Below are 22518 nucleotides of genomic sequence, written 5' to 3' on the forward strand. Positions count from 1 at the left end.
TCTCCCCTTTAGCCAGTTGTTGATTTGGTTTTCATTTCAAAAACAACGGTTGACCATAAATTCAACAACAATTAGTGTCTTTAATAACCTTTCCAGACTAATGATGATGATCACACGTGCACAATGCTACATGCACGCGCGCACACACGCACGCTCAGAGCCGCTAATAATAAATCAGGCTAGCAGCAAATCCCTTGATCAGCTTAGATGAGGCGCTCTTGTCTGTACGCGTGGGTGTCCTTTTTTGTTCAAATGCATTGGCATGTAGTCACAATTTTTTGTGTATGTGAGGGTTTATGCAAGCACCCGTGCTTTTGACCCTGGAGGTATTTCAAACTAATTCATAGCTTTTGAAAACTTCTTTTCACTTTTAAGGGGATGTATTCTGCCCTCCCTCCATCACACACACATAATGTCAAATAGTTCCCAAGTGTCTAAGTCACCTGTCAATTTAGTTAATTGTCCAATTACGCTGGCCAACAGCTAATCTTAATTAGAAGTCACTAAATGTATTTTGGATGCTGATTTAAAAAAATGTCTGTACTTTTTTTTTTTCTAACACATCAAGTTTTGACATTTCCATTTTTCCAATTTTTGACCTGTAAAATCTTTCACAATACGGATCTTCCCATGCGTTGTCACTTCTAGCTGTGATGTTTCAGAAAAAAATCCACCTGTCGCTGAAGCTAACCCTTATTTCATAAATATTACTCAATATAATACTATTTTACATAGTATTGTTTTTATATAATTATTGTTATTATGAAAACCTGATTTGCTAGAGAAAAAACAAGTCAGATTCTAAATCATTGCAAAGAAAATCATCTAGATAAGTTCGCTTGCATCTCTGATTAAAATTTTTTATAAAAATGTGGTGACCAGTGTTATTGAATAAAACTGAAATTGAATAAAATGTGCAAAAGTTCAGATTTCTTTTCTCATAAGAGTTCATATATTTTTTTAAAAAATGTGAATATTTTTTGTGAAATCACAAAAAAATCTGTGTCCAATATTTGCTCAAATTTTCATTATAAAGTAGTTTTCCAAAATTACTCAAAAACATTGTCCAGCTACAGAATACATATTTTAAAATCTAATCAGCTTTCTAATTTCTTTTTAAATATGCTAAATCATTGTCAAATCAACATTTTCTCCGTTTGTGGTGGCATGACTGTATTATACTGTAGTGCCTCCCGTTGGTCAAGGCGGGCATACCAGAAGGAGCAGCACACCGATTTGGCTTGCTGCATTAAATTGTGATGCACAAACTGTTTGATACTTTTATATTTTGTTTAATTTTGTTATTACTATTTAGTAATAAACAACTGTAACTGCGTTTGGCGCCACTGCTCCCCATGTTAATTGTTTTTCAGGACTGTTGTTTGAGGAGTGCTTGGAAAATTGGAGGTCGCGCAGGTTGACCACGTGCCGTTTTCACTAAAAGCATCATTCCGCCATAATGATTTCCTGTCTTCTCCTCTTTACGCTTCAGGGCCCTCAGGCCAAGACCCCCGGTCGCTCAGGCAGTCGATCCAGCAACATCTCCAAGGTAACCAACCACGCAGTGGTTTTGACCTATCGCAGTGTTTGGCTTATCAAAAAAACAACATTTGATCTCACCAATGGGAATCACGTGGCTTTATAAGTGACCGCATTGTTTCATGTGATCACTTCCAGGCAAGCAACTCAACAGCGGGACAAACCAGCGTCTCCAAGACGTCCGTAACCCCGTCTTCTCAGGATATTTGCAGGTAGAGCGTTTATCGTCGTAAGATTAGCCCAACCTATAGTAACAACCCCAGATGGGAATATATGACGCTGAAGAAGTACTCCTCCCGACGGGCTCAGCTGTGTGGCTGTGAAAGTGTGTTGTGTGTTTGTGTCTGTGTGTGTGGGTGGGGGTATGCGCGCGTGTGTGTGTTTGTGTCCCCTCAATGAGGGGTCGCGCAAGTCATTCAGGGTTATCTATTAAACACAGTGAAATTCTCTCATAGACACAAGTGAATTGCTTGTTTAGCTTAATGCTAACAAACAATGCAAGACGGCATTGACGTGCTAACCACTAGCATGGATAGGTTTTTTTGTTTTGTTTTGTTTTGTTTTTTAAGTAGAAGTCATCTATTCTTGGTTAATGTTTGCATTACTGTACATTATTATACTGTCCCCCAGTGGCCAAGGCGGCCACTCCGGGAGGAGCAGCACAATGGATTGCAGCATTAAAATCATCATTTGATCACTATTACTCTGTTTTTATAAAGTACAATATTATAGACTTCTATTTTCCTTATTAAAAAAATGTGAAATGATTTCCGTATTGTGCGAAAGCATTTTAGTGGTGTCTTTAAGGGCATTTCATGAATCTGTGTAAGAGTTAATCCTTGATGCCTTCTCATACGTGTCACCCCATTGTGCTCGTCATCGTCATCTTCCTCCCATGTCTCACATATTGTGTATAGATCTATAAATTGCAAGACATCAGTGCCTGAACATGTTTAATAGGGCGCTATTCATTTGAAACTGCCGCCAGATGCAGCTTCAGATAAAACCTCCTTTAATACACACATTGGAAATGGTCTCTAATCTAATTTTAAAGTGATTTGACAAAAAATTGTGGAGTTATATAAATACAAAAAAATTAGTAAAATGTGAAAAAAAATCCAACTTCATTTAATTTACAAAATTACAACAATTTTGTCAAATTACCAACTATAAATGATTAAAATCTTATAAAATATATCAGATTTCATCATTTAGCATTGTAAGAGTTAATTTTCATTTAGATTACCCATTATGAATTTAAAGACTAAAACTTCTAATTTCAAATTAAATTGCTACATCAAAAATTATCGTCAAAGTAACAGGAAAAAATCAAATAACGTGACAATCATTTTGTTTCTCGTTTGAGTTCATTTAATTTTAAAAATATAATCTAAAATAATTATTTAAAAAAAAATCTAATAACATTGAAAATTTTTATTTTTCTCATCATTGATTAATTTTACTTCATTTGAATTTACTAAGTAAATTGAAGACTTAATAAAGATCAGATTTTGCTGTTTTTGTAAAAAACAGTTAATTTATTTTTTACAATGACAGAAATAATCAAATTATTCAGTGGTTTTTCACTATACATGTAATAATTTTTGTTTTTATCTTATTATAATTTGTGATTAATTCATTTCATTTGAATTTGCCAACTACGTGAGAAAAGTGAATTTATAATGTAATCAGATTTTTGTTCTTATTAAAAAATAGAAAAATAGCGATATTGCTCAACAAATTCAGTCTTAACCTAATCAAATGTGACAGACGTATTTTATATATATTTTTCTCACTGTACAAGTGCTATTTAAAAAATGAGAATAAATATTGTAAAATCATACAATTCTGTATATACAGAAATAATTATATGATATTATTATTAATGTTTTTCTGCATTATAGAAAAGTTCAGTGGATTTCCATTTTTTACATCAAATTTTAAATTCATTCAATACCATTGTCATCTCATCTCAGCATCCATCTTGTGTGTGTGTGTTTGTGTGCTTGGGTGTGTGTCTGCACGCGTGTTCAGTGTCGCCCAGCTGACCCGCGTTGAGGAGGATGTGTCTGAATTTCCCACCGCCAGCGACAATAAGAGCCCGCGCCCCGCTTCCATGACGATCCCCAGCGATGCCCGGGGTCCCTCGGCCCCCAAGAAGCAGGTGAAGCGCCGCCGCCGCCGCAAGAGGAACAGCTTCGGCCCATTGGACTGCGTGGAGGCCAAAGACCCGGACCGCAGCGAGATGCGGTCGGACTGTCCCTCGATCCCGGCGCGCTTCCGCTGCCTGGACTCCACCTCGGAGGACGAGAAGCCAGTGAGCCGCAGCTGGACTAAGGAGAAGACCAGGCGGGCTCGGCACCGCAGCCGGAGCAAAAGCAGAGAGGACGTGACGGAGGTCATGGAGTTGCAGTCGGTGGGCTCTGACGAGGGGAAGGAGAACCGACCCCTCGTGGTGGACGACGGCGTGAAAAATCGACGCGGGAACAGTAGCGGCGGTAGCAGCGGGCACAGCTCGCTGAGGGAAAGCTTGCCCAGTATGGACAAGGAGCCCAGTCCGCCCGACAATTCGTCAGAGGACGGCGAGGAAGAGCTGATCACTAAAAAGTATCAGGAGAAAGGGGCGGGGCGTGGGGACATGGCGGTGCCCATGACTCAAAAGTGCTGCGGCGCCAACGGCGCGCCACCTCGCACCTGCTCCGATGACTCCGAATTGGAGGTGTGCAGGTCAGTCGGGGCCCGCGGCGACGCGCTGCAATAGGACGTGGCAAACAGTGTCAACAATAATGGACGCATTGAACACTTGGCTTGTTCCGTGCTGTGTGGTTCCAAATCCACACGAGCCGCTTTGACACCGGCAAATCGGTGCATCCAGTCAGCCACACTTTTATTCAATGGGACAAACAATCAAACACACAAATACAAAATGAAAAACACTCGCAGTGAGCAGCAGTATGCCAACTCACATCCAGACAAAATTTCAGATGTTGTTTAATTAGGCCACGCCCCTCAAAGGCAGGCATACAACGCTACAATCGCTGTTTCAGTTCATTTCAATGAGGAACATTAATTTGAAAATGCTTTTATTGTCTTTACGGGTGCTTGTTTATTGTTTTGTTTTCTGCTACACTCAGGTTCCGTTTCTAATTCGAAACTGCTTGCAATGCTAGCTTCGCCCCCCGTTGTTAGGGTAAACAAAGCCAGACTGGTCATTCGCCCAGCAGTAGAGGGGCGGGAAGAACTGTTGCACCCTTGCATGTGACAAAATGGGCAAGGCAGATTTTCTAAGACACCTATATGTAGGGCCTGTTTTAAATAATGGAGGCTTAAATGCTAATTGTCACCTTTGAGTCAGCTAATATAATTTAAAAAATGAGAGCAATCCTTGTCAAATTAACAAATATATATATATATATATATATATATATATATATACATATTTTTTAAATCAAATCTTGCAAAGATGATTATTTTCCCCCATAAAAGAATTTAATGTAATTTTAAAAAATCAATCAGTCAAATGACTGGATAAATAAGAAAAGTATGTACAAGTAAGATTTTAAGATTGGCAAATTACTAAATATTATTTTTTTTATTTTTGTTCTTATATAGTGAAAGAATTCATTTAATCTTTACAATGACAAGATTGTTGTCATATTCAGAAAAGGAATACATTACCAATGTTCACACTTATAGAAATGTTTTAGAATATTTTCCCATTATAAGAGTTAATGTTAGAAATGGGATTAGTTATTGTGAAACTAAATTGTAATTAATCGTGTTAGAGACCTGATTTTCTTTCTCATTATGAAAAAGTTTATGAAAAAAAATGTCAAGACAACAAATAGGTCAAATATATATAGAAGCCTTCCCTGGCACCAGTTTTCTCCAGCTCCAAGATAAGAACCATTACTACTTTTGTCTTTGGCACCAGCTCAATGTGAAAGTGGTAAAAGATGTGTACGCAAAGGGCTTTTTGACAAAATGTGTGCGTTTTTGTGTGCAGGATCTGCCACTGCGAGGGCGACGAGGAGTGTCCGCTGATCATGCCGTGCCACTGCACGGGCAGCCTCAGCTTCGTGCACCACGCGTGTCTCTACCAGTGGATTAAGTCCTCGGACACACGCTGCTGTGAGCTCTGCAAGTTTGATTTCATCATGGAGACCAAACTTAAACCTCTGCGCAAGGTACACACACAATAAATTGAATTGCACTATTAATCATGACGTACTAATTGTTTAATTGTTATTCATCTGTTTTTATGAAGTACAATATTATAGTGCGGTTTTTTTCCTATTAGGAAAAAAAAAAAAGCCAACGCTGCTGATACACACTCTCGAGATTTAATGTTTCTAATATTTTCTGGCCAGTGGGAGAAGTTGCACATGTCCAAGAGCGAGAGGAGGAAGATCTACTGCTCCGTGTTGTTCCATCTGATTGCCATAGTGTGTATGCTGTGGTCCGTCTACATCCTGGTCAAGAGAACCACCGAGGAGATCAAACTGGGCAAGAACGGTCAGTTTTCCCACTGTGTGTCGTCGTCCAAGCCCCCATGAAGTTTGCAAAACACAATTGGATCTCTTTGGGCTGTAAATTATAAACCCTTACATACAGTTTGGGTCAAATGTGACAGCAATAAAAATAACGGTGGCAAAGCACTTGAAACGGAGAGGCATGTCCACACAATCGTGAACCCATGTTACATCAAGGACTGTATTCAGTGGTTAAATTATGCAACACAAACAAATCTCATTCGCATGAGACGAAACAATAGTATTAGATATCAGACTCTCCTAAATATCACGCGAGCACAAACTGAGGAGACATGAAACATATGCGCGCGAGCACTTTACATAAATTCTGTTTAATCACTAACCTTTCACATTCCCAAAGTGAAAAAAACACGAACAAGGAATTAAATTCAACGATTCCACCAGATGGCACCACAGTAGTACATTTAATGCTTTGGTCAGAGCACCCCCAAAAAAAGGAGACACGATTTTTCAGCAAAATGCCAGTTTGCAAGTGTTCACTGTTACTGCAATGCTTTCTTTCAAACATTAAAAATGTATCATACATTTAATAAATGTGAAACGGGCTAGTAATACATTCTCCGTTCATAATTTGATAGACGCAATTATTCTGATATTCTTGGCCTGCGTCAACATGGACCCGGAACATAACGTGTGTGCATGGAAAATGAACAGTATGTAAGGGTTAAGAAAGTCAAGTAATGTCATTTTAAAGGCTTTCCACAAATTATTTCGTTGCCCTCTAGAGGTCCACATGGTTGTTCTGTGCCCCCACTTGTTGGACCTCAAACTAAATGATTCAAAAGAAGAAGAATAAACACAGTCCCCTACCCGGACACTCAATTAGGTACACCTGCAAAACCCAAAGTGTCATGATACATTGACTATTTTGCCGGCTAGGGCTCGGATATGTCGGTGGACCTAATCACGTGGCCGGTGAGTGTACGCCCACCAGAGAATAAAGTCCAAATGTTACAAGAATAAATGCTATTTTACTCAAAAAAACACGCCATTTGTTAAATGTAAAAACTTGACTCATAAAACATGGTGTTATTTTTTCTCATAACATTACAACCCTTTTTGTCTTGTAATATGACAACTTTATTCTCCGAATGTCATTGTTCCTTGGAAATGCAGAGAAAAAAATTGGCTCACGACTTTTTTTCTTTTAACGTTGCATTAATAACTGTTTTCTTCTGTGATGAGGTGTGCAGTGCGTATCATAGTGTAGCTGCGTCAAATTGTCAAAAATGTCGTCCCTTAGAAATGACTTCATATGTAAACATTTTAGCCAGAAAAGTAGCGAGTGATGTGTTTTGGTCCTTGGCAATCATGTGATAGTCACTGTTATTAAATATTCTCGACTACACAATATGTATCACGGCCACTCGCCAGCTCAATGCTTTATCAAGCTACTTAGGTAAATTTAATGGCTTTGACCTGTCTAAGAAGTTCCTCCTCTCACTTCAACAATAGTATCTTGTAACCAATATGCCACAAGACAGAATCAAAGCACAACTTTTATATTATGGCCTGAGCACAAAAACAGGTACATTTTCAACAATTAATAGAGATTCTAAGAAAAAGAAATGTCTGACTAGGTGAGTTTTCATGTCACATATATGCAGGGGAACACCATGTTATTAGTAGAACTCTATTACTGTTCCAGCTTCATTTTTTGTACCTTTATTATGCTATTATTGCAACTTGCAATTAATATTAACTAAATTAATCGTTTGTGTCTTTTACAATTATTATCATACATGAGATTTCTGAATTCATTTTAATTGTATTTATTGAAGTTTTGTTGTACGTCCATACAGAAGAAAAAAGTCAAATACAGTAGTTTGAGAATTGTAATTCAATTACGCAATACTTGATGACCTTTTTTTTCCACCCATCTTGCACTCGACAAATATTCCATATATTAAAAAAACTCAAACTAGTACTAAAACCAAGCAAAACTAAACATTTTCGAAAAAATAAAAAGTAATAAACCAACAAATAAACTTGCTCTAAAAAGCAAGACCAACTGATTTTCTAAAAAAACAAAAGTAAAAATGAAATAAAAACCAACTGCAATGAAAAATCAAAAACTATAATAAAAACCCTTTACAGTACATGAAATAATCTGCAAAGGAATGAGTTCAATTGCATTTCACTTCTAAATTCATTGTGTTTGCATTTCATCTTTAAGAGCCATTTGATTTTAAACATTTATTCAGGTGCTGTCATTTCTGCATTAAATCATTACGTGCAGTTTTATTTTCCTACATTTGAGCGCAGTGTTAATATTCAAATGCAGATTGATACAGTGGCTTGCCTTTTAGAAATAAAACCTCTTTGAATACCTACGCCTAATACACTACCATATTTTAATATTAGTTTAGAGTGGTACTTGATGTAAAAAGTTTGAGAACCACTGCGAGTCTATATAATCTTTTAAGACACCACACGGACACCAGTTTTAGACCAATAAGGATGTAGGTGGCGTGGCCATGATACATGCTAATAAAAGTAGCTGTCAGTCAGTAAAAGTCATTTGTGCGAAAAAAAAACACAAGAAAGAGAAAATAACACTGTTGATTGCAGAGGAATTATGGCGGATTTCTCTCCTGAAGTACTATACCCCCCAGGGTAAGCACAGCACCGCATCACGACCTACACCTGTGAGCGATGGCGACGCCCCCTGCAGGCTGAATAACTCGACTGCGCCGTGTCCTCCGCCCCCCCTTCCCAGGCGTATTGGAGTGGCCCTTCTGGACCAAACTGATCGTGGTTGCCATCGGCTTCACGGGGGGCCTCATCTTCATGTACATCCAGTGCAAGGTGTACCTGCAGCTGTGGCGCCGCCTCAAGGCCTTCAACCGCATCATCACCGTGCAGAACTGCCCCGACAAGAACAGACTCGTCAACGGCAAGCGGCAGGCGGCCCTGGAGGGGACCGCACCCCCGGATTCGGACGCGTCCATGGAGGCGGCGGTGGCGCCCAGGCACAATCCGGTTTGAAGGTGGCAACATTTTGCGTCAAGCTGGACTGGACTTCCAAGTGTGTAATAAGGTTCATATTGTCTTTGTAGAAGTCATTTTTTGTCGACATAAGGGTATTTCACAAAAGTGAGTAAACACCCATCCATCGTGGATTCTAGGTTTGCAGCCCCACTGTTTAACTATTCTGTTCTAATGCTTTTCAATTTTGGGTGTGATTCCACTGTTGACCACGAGATGGCAGAATTTCGTTAAGGAGTAAATTTGAACAGTATTTCAACAGTGGGTTCCTTTCACAATGTACATCTTAAGCAATCTTATTGATCTATAGTGTAAAATACGTTTTTTAGTCTGGAAAACAAATACTAAAGCTAACCTAAACTAAAACAAAGCATTTTTGAAAAAAATAAATAAAAACAAACCTGCCCTAAACACTCATTACAACTGAATTTGAAAATCAGAAGTCAAAACTAAATTTAAAATTAACTACAATGAAAAATCCCAAAATGGAGTATAATAACCCTGGTATTCACTTTTGTGAGATCCTGTAAAAGGTTTCAATTTACATGAGTGTTTCAGCAAATGAGTGTTGTCTTGATGACTTTTGCTGTGAACCTTAAACAATTCACTTCAGGCGTGTTTGTGTCCCTCAAGGTGAACACAAGCAAGCAGGCAGAAAGGCGGCGGACGACCACGGTGACCACGAAGAGTGAGGATAAGTTCTCGGCTCCACAAAGACTTGCTAATGCTGCGTAATGACTGAATGTCATACTTTTTTGACACTTACATTCCCTTTATGCACTTTGTCAAACTGCACTAAATACCCTCAAAACATTCAGTTGAGCCATAGGTGGGCGACATGAAGCCCGGAATTTCTTTTTTTAAAAAGTGATCATTGTAAGGAACTAACATCCTTGACATCCATGTTTTAATTCTTTATTTTAACCTCATCTCCAAATGACCAGGCTTCTCTGTCCATTTAAAAAAAAAAAAAAAAAAAATCCAATGTGGCCCTTGAGTGACTATCATTTTGAACACCATCTCAATGGTTATTTCTAAAATGTACTTAATTACTTAACGACTTACCTGGACAACGTAAAAATATTAAATACAGGTGCATCTTAATAAATCAGAATGTTCATCTCAGTAGTTCAATTCAAGTCAAACTCATGTAGCTCGGCTCCATAGTAAAGTACAGTATTTTCTTTTTTTAAATTATTAACCGCTAACAAAAATCCAAACTTCACTCTTAAGAAACTAGAAACAATGAAAATAATTTTTAATATAGAAATGAGATTGGAATTGGCCCATCGTTTTCCTGTGTATGCTTCTATAGGAGTTTCACATTTGCAATTGAGCCACCGAAATAAATGAAATTCTCTACCCCATATTCTAATTTATCAACATGCTCCTGCAATTACTTAAAAGTATTTTATTTGGTTCAGTGAGTTTATTTTCTGACATGATATTTTTTTTTGGGGGGGGGGTGACGTTTCAAAGGTCAGATTGCAGTCTTTCACTATGGCGCGACGTCTAGAAACGTGTTAGTCACTTTGTTTACAGTGTGTTCACTTTTCTCCCAGAGACGCCACAAAAGGTTGGCAAAACCATAATGACACCACTTTTTCCCTGTCTTGATTGGATAAAAAGACATTAAACTTAGCCGCAACACTTGTTTGTGCAATAAACAGTTTAGAAAGTGGTCTGCCTTGTTTGTGGTTAAAAAAAAAGTCTGATATTGCTCATGAAAGACAACAGAAATGTCTTAGTTGGAGTCAGACATCAGAATGCTTTCGTCCAACTCCTCATCATTATCATCATCATCATCGTCATCATCCAACTCTTCTTCTTCTTTGTTGTTGTTCTTCTGCTCCTCTTTGTCCTTGACTTCCACACCCTTGTAGGAAACCTTTCTAAGTTTAATGTTAGGAAGTTTCTTCAGATCTCCCGTCCATTCCCTGCAGTAAAGAAACATTACTTTACTTAGTCAATGTGTACTGCCAAAGTCTACACAAAGGCAAAGTCCATTTGCCTGCAGCATAACAGCTAATTGCTGACACACCATGTTTGCTTGACTAATATGTTCTGATCACTTTCTTCTGGGTTCTTACCAGAACATTAACAAATGTAAAGAGAGGGAAAATCTGAATGACTACTTTTGTGAGTAGTGTAGAGAACAAATTGCACCCAATCAGCAAGTTCTTTGACAACAATTAATCGCTAATAATTTAACACCATCCCTCCCTTGAGTGATTCGCTCACCTGAATGTTTTCAGATGTTTTGCGTTGATTACGTCGGGGATCTCTGTGAAGATAAAGCATATTTCTATCAATGTTTACTATGAACATGTATAGATGAAATGTATATTTACAAGCACGGACCAAACCCGGCTCCGTGGTACAGCGCCCGCTCGCGCTCAACGGTCTGCTTGATGAAGTCCTCCCTCGCGCTGTGGACACGCCCCTGTCGCCCCTTGATGCCGTTCACCAGCTCAATCTGCTCCAGCTCGCCGTCGAACCGTTGCAGGTACCTACAATACGCACATACGCAGTAACTCAAGTTTTTCGTGATGCAGGCTTTCCCTTGATCGATTTTTTTTTGTGTGTGTCTATGGGGGGTCTTGAGTTGCTAGCAAAAATTTGGACAAGCAGCAGTTTGTTAGATCGTGAATGATTCTTCAAAAAAGAGGCTTCAAGTCTGTTTATTGCCCCTCCCAGTTGAAGTTTAGTGTCAAACTAAACTTAAAATAAAGACAATTACACGTTGCGTATTTAAACAAAGTACATAACTCTTAAAATGGTCCCCTAGCTTAATGCTCACACACAATGCAAAATTCCATGCAACTTCATTGATAATGTACTTTAAAAAAAAAGAGTGATGCTCTTGAAAAGTGCTGTTCATAAGGGCCGACATGAAACATGAAAATAATAAAAGTGACTACAAATTATTTACTCATGAAGTGGTCACCAACTCTGGTCCTCGAGGGCACCTATCCTGCATGTTTTTCATCTGTGTCTGCTGCAACACACCTGATTCAAATGATCAGAATCGTTATCAGGCTTCTGAAGAGCTTGCTGATGAGCTGACCATTTGAATCAGGTGTGTTGCAACAGTGAGAGCTGGAAAACAGGATAGGTGCCCTCGAGGGCCAGAGTTGGTGATCCAGTCACATCAGCAAACTTCATAGAAGGGTTAATGAAACTAACATTGTTGTTGCTGTATCGAAACACTTAAGGCAACACATGTACGGAGCTGGGCATTTTACTAAAAATTGAGCGTCCATTATCCGTCATCAGCATAGGTATCCTTCCGCCGTCCGTCATTCGCCTTTTTTTTTTGGGGGGGGGGGGAGAAAAAAATAGTAACCGCCTATAGGCCTGTCCGCCTGATTTTAAAAGGGGTTCCATCAGCCTTGTCCCTCACTCAAACCTGTCCCCCAAGAAACAACTACTCAATATTGTTCCTCGGCCATCGAAGCCTCGCCGTGAAAAATCGACTAAAGACGGACTACAGACGAAAGACTGATTAAATACATGGGCTTCCAACTATGCTTAGTCCGTCTATTTTGAAATTTTACCCGTCATTTGTCAGCCCTCAGCAAAACGGGTGCCCGTCATAGGCGGCTAGACGGACTGGTTCGTCACAAAGACGGAATGCCCAGCTCTGCACTTGTAGACGTACAAAATAATACTCACAGGCATATCATTTATCCTCTGCAAAGAGCGACTAATATTATTGCCTTATTTGCGACAATCTTTGTGTTGTGTGTATTATACTACCCCCTTGTGGCCAAGGTGCGTGCACCAGAGAGAGCAACACAATTCCCACAGAATTTCCAAGACGCAGACACGGTTTAATTCTTCTATAGTACAATAACACACAGGTTAAAATAAAAGATGATGAGAAGATGCTGGCCCACCTTTCAACGATGTCACAAGCATCCTTCATGGTGTACGTGGTCTTTTCTGGTTCCAACTGGCTCTGAAACCATAACAGTTTCTCACCTGTGTATGGGAAATGTGTATCCTAAATTGAAAATTCAAACAAATAAATCAGAAATAACTTACCAATATTGTTCAGACGTGAAGCTTTTTCAACTTTTTGTCTGCACAAACAAGACGATACAGTACGGTGACTAATTAAGTAAGATGCAACGCTATGGAGTTTTATCGATAACTGCACAACAGTAATGCAATGAATATTTACATTATGGGTGAGAAAAATACAAAACATTCCGACAAAAAGTCGTAAACCGACCGTTCTTTCTTCTTGAGTCGTATTTCCTCCCGGGCCATGTAGGCTGCTTTCCGACTGTACGGATGCACAACCTTCTCCGGGGCTTTACCCTTCTTCTGCGTCTTCGGCTGAAGGAAAAAAATACAATCATATCATAAGAAAAACGGTCACATATATTACATATTTATTTCGTCACTGTTTCGTTGTTAATGCAATAGACAGTTGATCTCACCATGGCTTCGCTGTGGAAACTCGTGGTTGGTTTGTTGACAGCTGGGCAGGAAGCGGAAATGTTCAAATTCCGTTGGAAAAGGGGTTCGGGTGAAACAAAAATGGGGAAATTCGTCCTTGTGCTTGTATGCGACTTTGGGCGCGTCCGTAAAAACAAACAAACAAAAAAACCCTACTGAATTATGAATGCATTTATTTCTTCAGTATTTTAAAGATAAAACACAATACACACAAAAATAAATAAAACAATTGTACATTAATTTATACAAGATTTTTATATTTATTCAAGATTTTATATTACGCTAACAAATTTGTTTCGACATGTATTGAAAATGAGAAACAATAACAACAACAAAAAGGTAGACAGCAAAGTTATATGTGCCAGAAGATAATCGGTTTACGACAAAATTACATGATTTAGATTACATTCTTCATTGCGTCTTTTGAAAACATGTTTTTTTTTCATAAGGAAACTCCGTCCATGTTGCTCAATTCTCCTGGCAGTCATACGTCTTCTGAGACTTATGAATCTTTTTTTTCACGAAATGCTTTTGACCCCGTCATAATTGTCACACAGCCAGCATAAACAGCTGTGACATTAAGACGGATATTATTCAAGTTTATTTGTTTTACACTCCAAATAGGAAAAAAGATATATACTATTACAAACTTAAAAGTGGTCCAATTTAATCCACCTTTATTAAATGTAATACAGTATTTATTTATTAATTGAATATCAACTGCTCTTAAATGTACTTAATAAAATCGTTTTCTTTTTCTTGTTAAAGTCACCTAATCTGTGTCTAACCTTCATTTGTGGCAGTATCAGTTGACTGTTATATATTTATGTCATTCATTTTGCTCTGAGTATTTAGCACATTTAATTTACATGTGAATTCGGCCTAGCAACAAGAGGCAAACAAGTTGGGGTTTTTTTTAGCTAACAAAGCACAAATGATTTGACGCGTGTCAATTGTGCTTACCTACAAGCAGCCATAATATTATAATGGCCTGAATAAATTTCATTGGTTTATGGGGCACATTTTAACCAAGCACTGTGAATTCTGCCAAGCAAGAAGTGTCTGGAACATTTTAATTGCCTTAGGGAGCACAGTCATTTTGAGCCTTTTGAATTCTGCCTAGCAACAATGTGTTGGGTCCTGGAATTCGGGTATGTAGTCTATGTTAGCCTAGCCAAAGTGTAAGTATATTTGATGAAGAGTCTTTCTGTCATCTCTCTGTATTTTCATTGTCTTTTTACCATATTTCTGCCAAATAACACGAGGCCGGCATATTTTCATTGCATTATGGGGGCACAAGTGCTTTAAACCATGTGAATTCCGCCTAACAACAAGCAGCCAGACTCTTTTCATTGGCTTATGGGGCACATTTAATTACGCCCTGTGAATTCCGCCTAGGAGCAAGGGGTCACGGCCTAGAATAGTATATTTCTCACACCAAACATTCAACATTAAGTTGCAGGAACAGGCTGGGTGTAATTAGGATCCCTGTGGCAACCAGTTTGTTCATAGAAAGGTTTGATATTGCAGGTTCCCGCTCACCTGACAGCCTGCAGGAGGAATGCGTAGTGTGCGGTGGCAAACTTGCGCCGACAAGCACAAAAAAAGTTGCGTCACACCTGAGTGACTGGTCATGGTGGGCGTGTCCGACTTCTTTTTTCTCTCTACTACTTCTTCCTCTTCCTCTCCCATCCACGTAAGTCAGACTTGTCAGGAAGTTGCGATGCTGTGACACACACAACACAACACGATGGCAACATGTCCACCCCTAGGCCTTCTTCTAACAGCATGAGGGGCCACCGGCAGAATAGCACACTGTTCCTGCTCCTGTTGTGGCTCCTCATGGGCACCTGGACCGGAACAGGTAAGGACTCTGGACTTTTTTTCACTGTGTCAGTAAATACATACAATTCCAGCCTCATGCCGACTCCCTGAAGACTCTCCTGTGTTGGTTTGTTACTGAACCTGCTGACTGTAAGTGTTTCATCCAGTCAGATCAGGATCACCCTGGAATCGTCTCCCCGCGTCGTAACATTTTTACGCTAAGCGATAAAGCCTCGGTGGGAATAAATGTTCAGTGTGGGAACAAAACCTCCTCTTGTGCTTTTGCAACCTTTTTGATTATTGTGGCAAGTGCTCAACAGGAAGTGGTAAGTTCCTGTATGTTGTGACTCAAAAGTACTGTGATACTGCAAGGTATGGAATCCATTTAATGTAAATACAGGGGCAGTATCACCAATACCAGAGGTGACAAAGTACTCACACTGTGTATTTAAGTAGTAATATTGTTACGTAGGCTAAAAAAAAATACCCCTAAAAGTAGAATTACTGTTTGAAATCCTGTATTTAAATAAAAGTAAAATGTATTTTAAAAGTATTGACTCTGAAATGTACTGTGTACTACTCCTATGATTTTTTACAATACGTTTCAAATGCAGAGAGTAAAAGTAAAAAGGTGTAATAAAAATAGCTGTACTTTACTCAGGTATACATCTGAAAAATGTAGGATTTAAGTAATTGGACCTCCCACCACCGGCCATTAATCTGTTGATTATTTATTTTGTCGATTAATCGATGAATCAGATTTTTTTTTTATGTTTGAATTTCCACCCACAGTACAGTATTTCAAATTGACATTGTAGAAAACGCACAAAAATAAATTATTCACAATTGACGGATCAGAGGATGGATGTTTCTGGTTTGGTCCATAATGTCATAAAATAGGTAAAAATGATGATCAATGTTTTCTGAACAAAAAGGATTTTTTTTAAATTTTGATTCAACTCAAAGATAATCAGACAGAAATTGGCGAATGTTTACCGTTGAGAAGCTGAAATTCCAAAAAGTTGGACAGTTTTAAATTAAAACATCATCTAAATGATTAATCGATTACCAAAAATAATTATCAATTAATTTGCACCTCTACTTTTTAATCATTGAGTTGGATTTGTCATCAAATTGCTGAAACTGATTTAATTTTCATTTTGTTTTTTCCCTCTTTGGCTTATTAATTTTTCAGCATGGTACAGAGTGGTTAGCACGCATGCATCGCAGTCCGGAGGTTCTGCGTTTGAATCCCGGCTGTATGAACTCTAGCTACTCTGGCTTCCTCCTATATTCTAAAAACATGTACCTTAGCTTCATTGAAGATTGAATTGTCCATAGGTATAAATTTGAGTGTGGGTTTGTTTGTCTATACGCAAAAAATCTGGGTGACTTTCCTAACTCACTCGCTGGGATCATTCAAAAAAACTTTTGCGTAAAAACAATAACTCAATTTTGTGTTAACATCCAGCTGGGTCTCTAGGCAAGACCCTTTATGTCCTACGCCAAATCCAAGCCACTGCCGGTCCCAAACCTGGATAAAAATGGGTGTGTTGCGTCAGGAAGGGCATCCGGTGTGAAAACCGTGCCAACATCCTGAAACAGTTTGGTCAAAAATAACCCATTAAGGATCAAAAAGGGAGCGACCCAACTTTTTGGGTTATTCACTTAACCCAAAAAGTCAATCACTGAAAATGGATGAAAAGGGTGGTTTATTAATAACTTGAGACCCAGGAGATCATTTAGTTTGTTTGGATTTTTGGGGCAAGTTATCATTTTTTGACACCCATGAATTCTTCCATTGACTTCTGTCATCTGTCTAATTTATGGAAGTGTTTTGTTGTTGTTGTTGTTATAGTGAGAGAAGCTTTTACCAAAACTACACATTTTTAATCCCTCACACTGTGTGAAGAACCTTGGCGTCATTTTTGACTCTGAGCTCAGTTTTATTCCTCATATTAAAAATGTAACCAAGATTGGTTTTTATCACCTTAAGAATATCGCCAGAGTCCGCCCGTTTCTCTCTCAGGCTAACACGGAAGTGCTGATGCATGCCTTTATTTCCTGTCGTTTAGATTACTGTAATGCCCTGCTCTCTGGCCTCCCGAAAAAGAGCATTTCACCACTGCAACTACTGCAGAATTCAGCCGCTCGGGTGCTGACGAGAACCAGAGGGCGGGAGCACATTACGCCAGTTTTGAAATTGCTGCATTGGCTCCCTGTGTGTTTCAGGATCGATTTTAAAGTACTTTTATTAGTTTATAAATGTGTTAATGGTCTTGGGCCATCTTATTTATCTGATTTGCTTTTATCATACCAGCCCTCGCGGATCCTGAGGTCCTCTGGCGCCGGCCTTTTATTTATTCCAAGGGTGAGGACCAAAATGCATGGCGAGGCTGCATTCAGCCATTTTGGTCCTCACCTTTGGAATAGCCTGCCAGAGGATGTCAGGTCTGCAGAGACTGTTGATATTTTTAAGAGGAAGCTCAAGACACACCTTTTTAGTTTGGCTTTCAACAACTTTTAAATAATTTATCTTTTCTTTTGATTGAAGATAATTCTATGTTTTGCTTTGAATGTTTTAAAGCACTTTGAGTTGCATTTTTATGTATGAAAAGTGCTATATAAATAAAATGTGATTGATAGTGTCAAGCCAAGATGAGACTACCGAAAAAGAAAGCCAACCAGTGGAAGAAGTGATAGAAGACCTAGCACAAGTCGCGGAGGGCACAGAAACCTTAGGTCAAACTTTATAGCATACATATTAGATCATAATAAATCAGAGAAATGATTTCACGATACATACAATACATCTGACATCCTTAGACAACAAAATGACAAGTTTGATATTTTAGAAGACTTATATGCAGTACATGTGCAGTACACAAAAATAGTCCCAAAAAAGCACATGGACATTGGTCGGCTATGATTTCCATATTTAACATTTATTTATTTAAAAAAAAAAAATTCTGACTGATGAAGTGTAAAAAGAATGTGATCATTGTAAAACCAACAAAATCGTCTATGTAAAACTTGGATAGGTAGAGACTAGTGACAGCAAAACAATTTGTTTTTGTTCTCATTTGTAGAGCCCACATTATCCGGTCCGGATGCCCCCCCAACACTGGAGCCCTCAACCGCCCAGGACGGCGTCTCGAATTCAGGTCCGATCAGAAATCAATGTCAGTTCTGTTAAGTTAAATGTAGGAAAATTACATTTTGAAGAAAACTTCTCATTATTCTCAGAGTTGGCACCAGAAGATAAATCAGAAGATCTTGGCTCAGGAGTGGGCAGTGCAGGTAAAACACGCGCACATGATTGTATTATTAGCATTATTTATTACTTTTATTATGAGTAGTAGTAGTCATAGTAGTAGTAGTAATACTACTAGTAGTAGCACTATTAGTTGTTGTCCTAGTATTGATATCATCATCATTGCTAATAAAAAGAATAACAACTTGAATTTACATAGCACGTTAATATATATATATATGTGTGTGTGTATGTATACTTATTTTATTTGTATATTTTTACTTGCTTAATCCATATATTTTTATTTTATGTTACTGTCATTCTATTTTTTTTTTAAATATTATCATCATCATCATCTATTATTATTATTATTATTGTTATTATTCCAAGTATAGTAATGGTTGTTGTAGTCGTAGTTGTAGTAATTGTTCTTATTTTGTCAGAAGGGATCACAGATGACCCCAACTTGTTGGACTCGACGTTGAGCCCCCAGAGCGACGATGGTCTCAGCTTCACCATCATCCTCATCCCGGTGGCCCTGGTGGTCTTCATCATCGTCATCATCATGTTTGCCCTCTTCCTCAAGCGCAGGTTCAAAATGGAGGCTGCCGTTCGAGGTACGTATCTACTCGTCTGAAGTGAAAAGCGCAAGTACAAGTACGCAACATATATTGTAATTTCATTTTTTTTTTAAATAATACACTCAATCATGTTTGTTTGTTTTGTTTTGTTTTAGATTCCACAAAGGATGATCCATATCTGGATGGCTCCAGCACAGAGAAAGTGCCAATGTGAGTACTTCACATACATTTAATTTACGAGAAATGAATGTACGGATGGATTTTTTTTTTTTTTGGATACACGACACATACAGGGGGCTGAATAAATAGAAAAAAATTCATGTACAATATATGTTTATAAAGCATGATTGATTTTTTTGTCAAAAAATTTGATCAGATTTTAATATGACAAGGAGCTAACACAGTAACGTAGCTCACTCCAGGTGGGCTCATTATTTTGCAACCTTATTTATGACTGATAGCAAGTCTTTTATATGCATTTCAAATTAACTTCCCGTACCAAAATATTTGTAGCAAGGAGGTGAAAATGCTGTTTTGTGTGTCCAGGCCCATGTTTGAAGAAGACGTCCCTTCGGTGTTGGAGCTGGAGATGGAAGAACTGGACCAGTGGATGATCAAAGACGGTACCTTTATACATTTTTTATTTTATTTTTATTTTCATTTTTATACAGTTGACATGTCCACCTACTGCCGCTTGAAAGGTGACAGATTAGGAAAAAAGGGACTAAAAAGCATTTAAGTGTCGTATACATATAAACAATTAAACATATATATAAAATATATACAAATAAATCAATTAATTAACTGACCCAGGGGTGGAGGGGGCATGGTGAGCAGTGGTTCAGAGTGTGCTCTATTCTTTTTATTTTTTTTTATCCTTCATGTATTTTGATCAAAGTATGTCACAGACATGTTACTTAGACACCTGGGAGCTGTTCCTAATATTTTGTTTGTACCTACAAGATGGTCAAAATATTGGAAACAGCTCCCGCTATTTAAGTTAGTCTTAGCTTTGTTCCAGATGTTTCCATTGTGTGACTGATGAGTTATGACACACACACAAACGCACGCGTTACGTCAGCTGTTACGACACTAAGGACCCGTATGGTGCAACATGGACGACCTCCTTCTTTCTCAGCTGAGAAGGCTGAGGTGCACTTACTCAACCTCGGTGAGGCTCCACATGACCTTTGATGTATGTATTTCCATGCACAATCCTAGGGCACATTTATTAGAGGAAATTAGGGGAAATGAATGACAAAATGTCATGGACCAAAAAAAAAAAGGTCAATGCCCCGCAATTAGGTGCAGCGATGACAAAAACGAGGCAGCAGATGGCAGCCAATATACATATACACAAATACACACACAATTGACAATTTCCATTTCCTGCTCTATTGTCGTCATCACATTTGCCTCTCCCTTTGATTGTTTGGCTGCAGGTTAACGGCGTGGAAAGCAACCACAGCACACCCTCAAGTCATGTTACATTTCCAAAATGATCTTTTTTTTATCTGCGGGTTTGCTCATCTGAGTTCACGCCCTGGAAATGCATTCAACGCTAAATTTCATCCTGAGAATCTTCAACGGACAACGGCACTGCAGCAAAGCATTCAGTCGCTTGCAATAAGGTCAAAAATCGATCAAAACACACACACACACAGGTGAAACTTGAGTATCTGCCACAAAACAGTGAGTCATACGATCATAATAAAGGTCTTGGCAGGGGTTCTCCAGATCTGTACTCAATTTGTTAAACAATGAATATGAAAAGTCGACACACCGCTGTTCAAATGCTCCGTTTTTCTTTTATGTTACAAAAATGAGATCAAGGTAAATAATTACAAAGCTATTCCCACCATCAATGTGACCAATAACCTGTACAACTCAGTTGAAAATAAAAATGAACTGTTTTCAAGAGGGGAAGTAAAAAATAAACAACGGAGATAATGTGGTTTCACAAGTGTGCACACCCTCTTATAACTGGCGATGTGGTTCCGTTTAGAATGAACCACTCACTTTCAAACTCGTCGAAGTTATCACACAACTGCCCCCGTTTAAAGTGCTCCCGATTAACCCCAAATAAAGTTCAGATGTTGAAGGAGGCTTTTCCTGAAAGTTTTATAGTCACATCTTACAAACCATAGACCGCAGAGAGCTTCCACGGCAGCAGACCTTTGGGTGTCAGGAAAAGCCTACTAGAACAGCTTCATTTTTCACATCACAAAAATATGGCATTTGAACAGGGGTGTGTAGACTTTATATCCACTGTATACCTTTGTATGGTCGGTATGATGGCAAAACACTTAAAATGTTTGAGCATTGTGAGCACTGCTCTCAATGTGAATGCGGTTTGTATTTTGTGTTCTATTGTTGTAAATATACCAATGCGTCACAGCCAAAGATGTTACTTTCTGTGAGTGTTTTTTGTAAATATGCTAGGTATGAAATGGTCAACTGAAAAACAATGTATTGAAAATGAATTAAACTTTATTCCTGTAAAATGATGGCTTGTCCCTCGGGAGTCCTGTGGCAGGTGCCGGACCACCTAAGACGGCCTGTTGGGTCCCTGTATGAGTTGTGTCAGAGTTGGTTCCGCATTGCTGGCACTAAGCCAGATCGGTTTCCAGTAACGCTACTCTTTTTCACCCATTTTGTAAATAACTTTTGTCGACAAGCAGATTGGTGCAGCGTCTGTGGTCTTAACGCTTCGACCAAATTTGCAGATGAAACACCCAAAGCTTCAAGACGGTCAGATAACATTTCTAGAAGGAGGAAAATATGACCTCGATAAAACACCAAAATGAGGCCAAATTTGAAAGTAGTTAAAAAAAATGGCAGACTTCCTGTTAGGTTTAGGGCACCTAGGTCAAAGTCAAGGCCCGCGAGAAGGTTTTCTACAGCCCCTGGGATGATATTGATTTGTTATTAGAACCGGCGCGCAGACCGCAGCAGGCCGGTGTGGGTAGCAGATGCGATCGGGTGTCCAGATTGGATCGGGTCCTTCACGCCTGCTGATGATGTCGCGCGTTATAATATATTGTAGCGTCTTCCAAGTCCGTCATCCATCACGTTTTTATTAGTTCAACCGGCTACTGTGGGCCGCAGCCGCTGCCAATACAGTCCGACAACCGCAGGCTAGGGAAAGGGGTGTCTGGTCTTCCTTTCTGAAGCTGCTCCCCTTCGCCCTACCCCCGATAAATGGATGGATGAATGTATTATCAGTCAACCCCACATTCTCACAGTTCAGCACCCAGGGGATTTGTATATTCGCGATTTTTTTTTCCAAAATAATTTCATATTTTTTTGGGGG

The 22518-nt window shown here is 38.9% G+C and overlaps 3 protein-coding genes across 12 annotated transcripts in view; 2 read left to right on the forward strand and 1 right to left on the reverse strand.

Moving 5' to 3' along the window:
• Window positions 1-10761, forward strand: part of marchf1 (membrane-associated ring finger (C3HC4) 1) — a 24474-nt gene extending 13713 nt beyond the window's left edge. For 3 of the 6 annotated variants that reach the window (XM_086032732.1, XM_086032733.1, XM_086032734.1), the window contains 9 exons: window positions 1493-1549; window positions 1678-1751; window positions 3574-4266; window positions 5546-5726; window positions 5910-6054; window positions 6972-7007; window positions 8664-8708; window positions 8812-9120; window positions 9714-10761. In XM_086032732.1, coding sequence (XP_085888858.1) covers window positions 1493-1549; window positions 1678-1751; window positions 3574-4266; window positions 5546-5726; window positions 5910-6054; window positions 6972-7007; window positions 8664-8708; window positions 8812-9080 — 1500 coding nt within the window. In that variant the 3' untranslated portion in view covers window positions 9081-9120; window positions 9714-10761. Of the gene's footprint in view, window positions 1-1492; window positions 1550-1677; window positions 1752-3573; window positions 4267-5545; window positions 5727-5909; window positions 6055-6971; window positions 7008-8663; window positions 8709-8811; window positions 9133-9713 lie in introns of all 6 variants that reach the window. The other 3 variants (XR_015087082.1, XM_086032735.1, XM_086032736.1) reach the window with 3 other exon arrangements.
• Window positions 10477-15254, reverse strand: tma16 (translation machinery associated 16 homolog). Its single transcript, XM_086032737.1, has 8 exons — window positions 15090-15254; window positions 13529-13660; window positions 13318-13424; window positions 13128-13165; window positions 12980-13064; window positions 11442-11590; window positions 11322-11364; window positions 10477-11017 (listed from the first exon to the last, which is right to left on the reverse strand). Exons 1-8 carry the CDS (start codon window positions 15237-15239, stop codon window positions 10825-10827), a joined length of 897 nt encoding a protein of 298 aa, XP_085888863.1. The 5' UTR covers window positions 15240-15254; the 3' UTR covers window positions 10477-10824.
• tmem154 (transmembrane protein 154) lies at window positions 14985-21712 on the forward strand. 5 transcript variants are annotated; one of them, XM_086032742.1, is made up of 8 exons: window positions 14985-15411; window positions 18018-18113; window positions 18461-18535; window positions 18618-18671; window positions 19068-19241; window positions 19361-19415; window positions 19752-19828; window positions 20648-21712. In XM_086032742.1, exons 1-8 carry the CDS (start codon window positions 15306-15308, stop codon window positions 20650-20652), a joined length of 642 nt encoding a protein of 213 aa, XP_085888868.1. In that variant the 5' UTR covers window positions 14985-15305; the 3' UTR covers window positions 20653-21712. The 5 variants fall into 5 exon arrangements, with proteins under 5 accessions (XP_085888868.1, XP_085888869.1, XP_085888871.1 ...); XM_086032743.1 differs by having other exon boundaries at window positions 14986-15411; window positions 19071-19241; XM_086032744.1 differs by lacking the exon at window positions 14985-15411 and adding an exon at window positions 15429-17225 and having other exon boundaries at window positions 18014-18113.
• The last annotated feature ends 806 nt before the right edge of the window (window positions 21713-22518 follow it).

The sequence above is a fragment of the Filicampus tigris genome, chromosome 6, assembly GCF_054856515.1.
Source record: "Filicampus tigris isolate MCC_2025a chromosome 6, RoL_Ftig_1.0, whole genome shotgun sequence".
Classification (NCBI taxonomy): Eukaryota; Metazoa; Chordata; class Actinopteri; order Syngnathiformes; family Syngnathidae; genus Filicampus; species Filicampus tigris.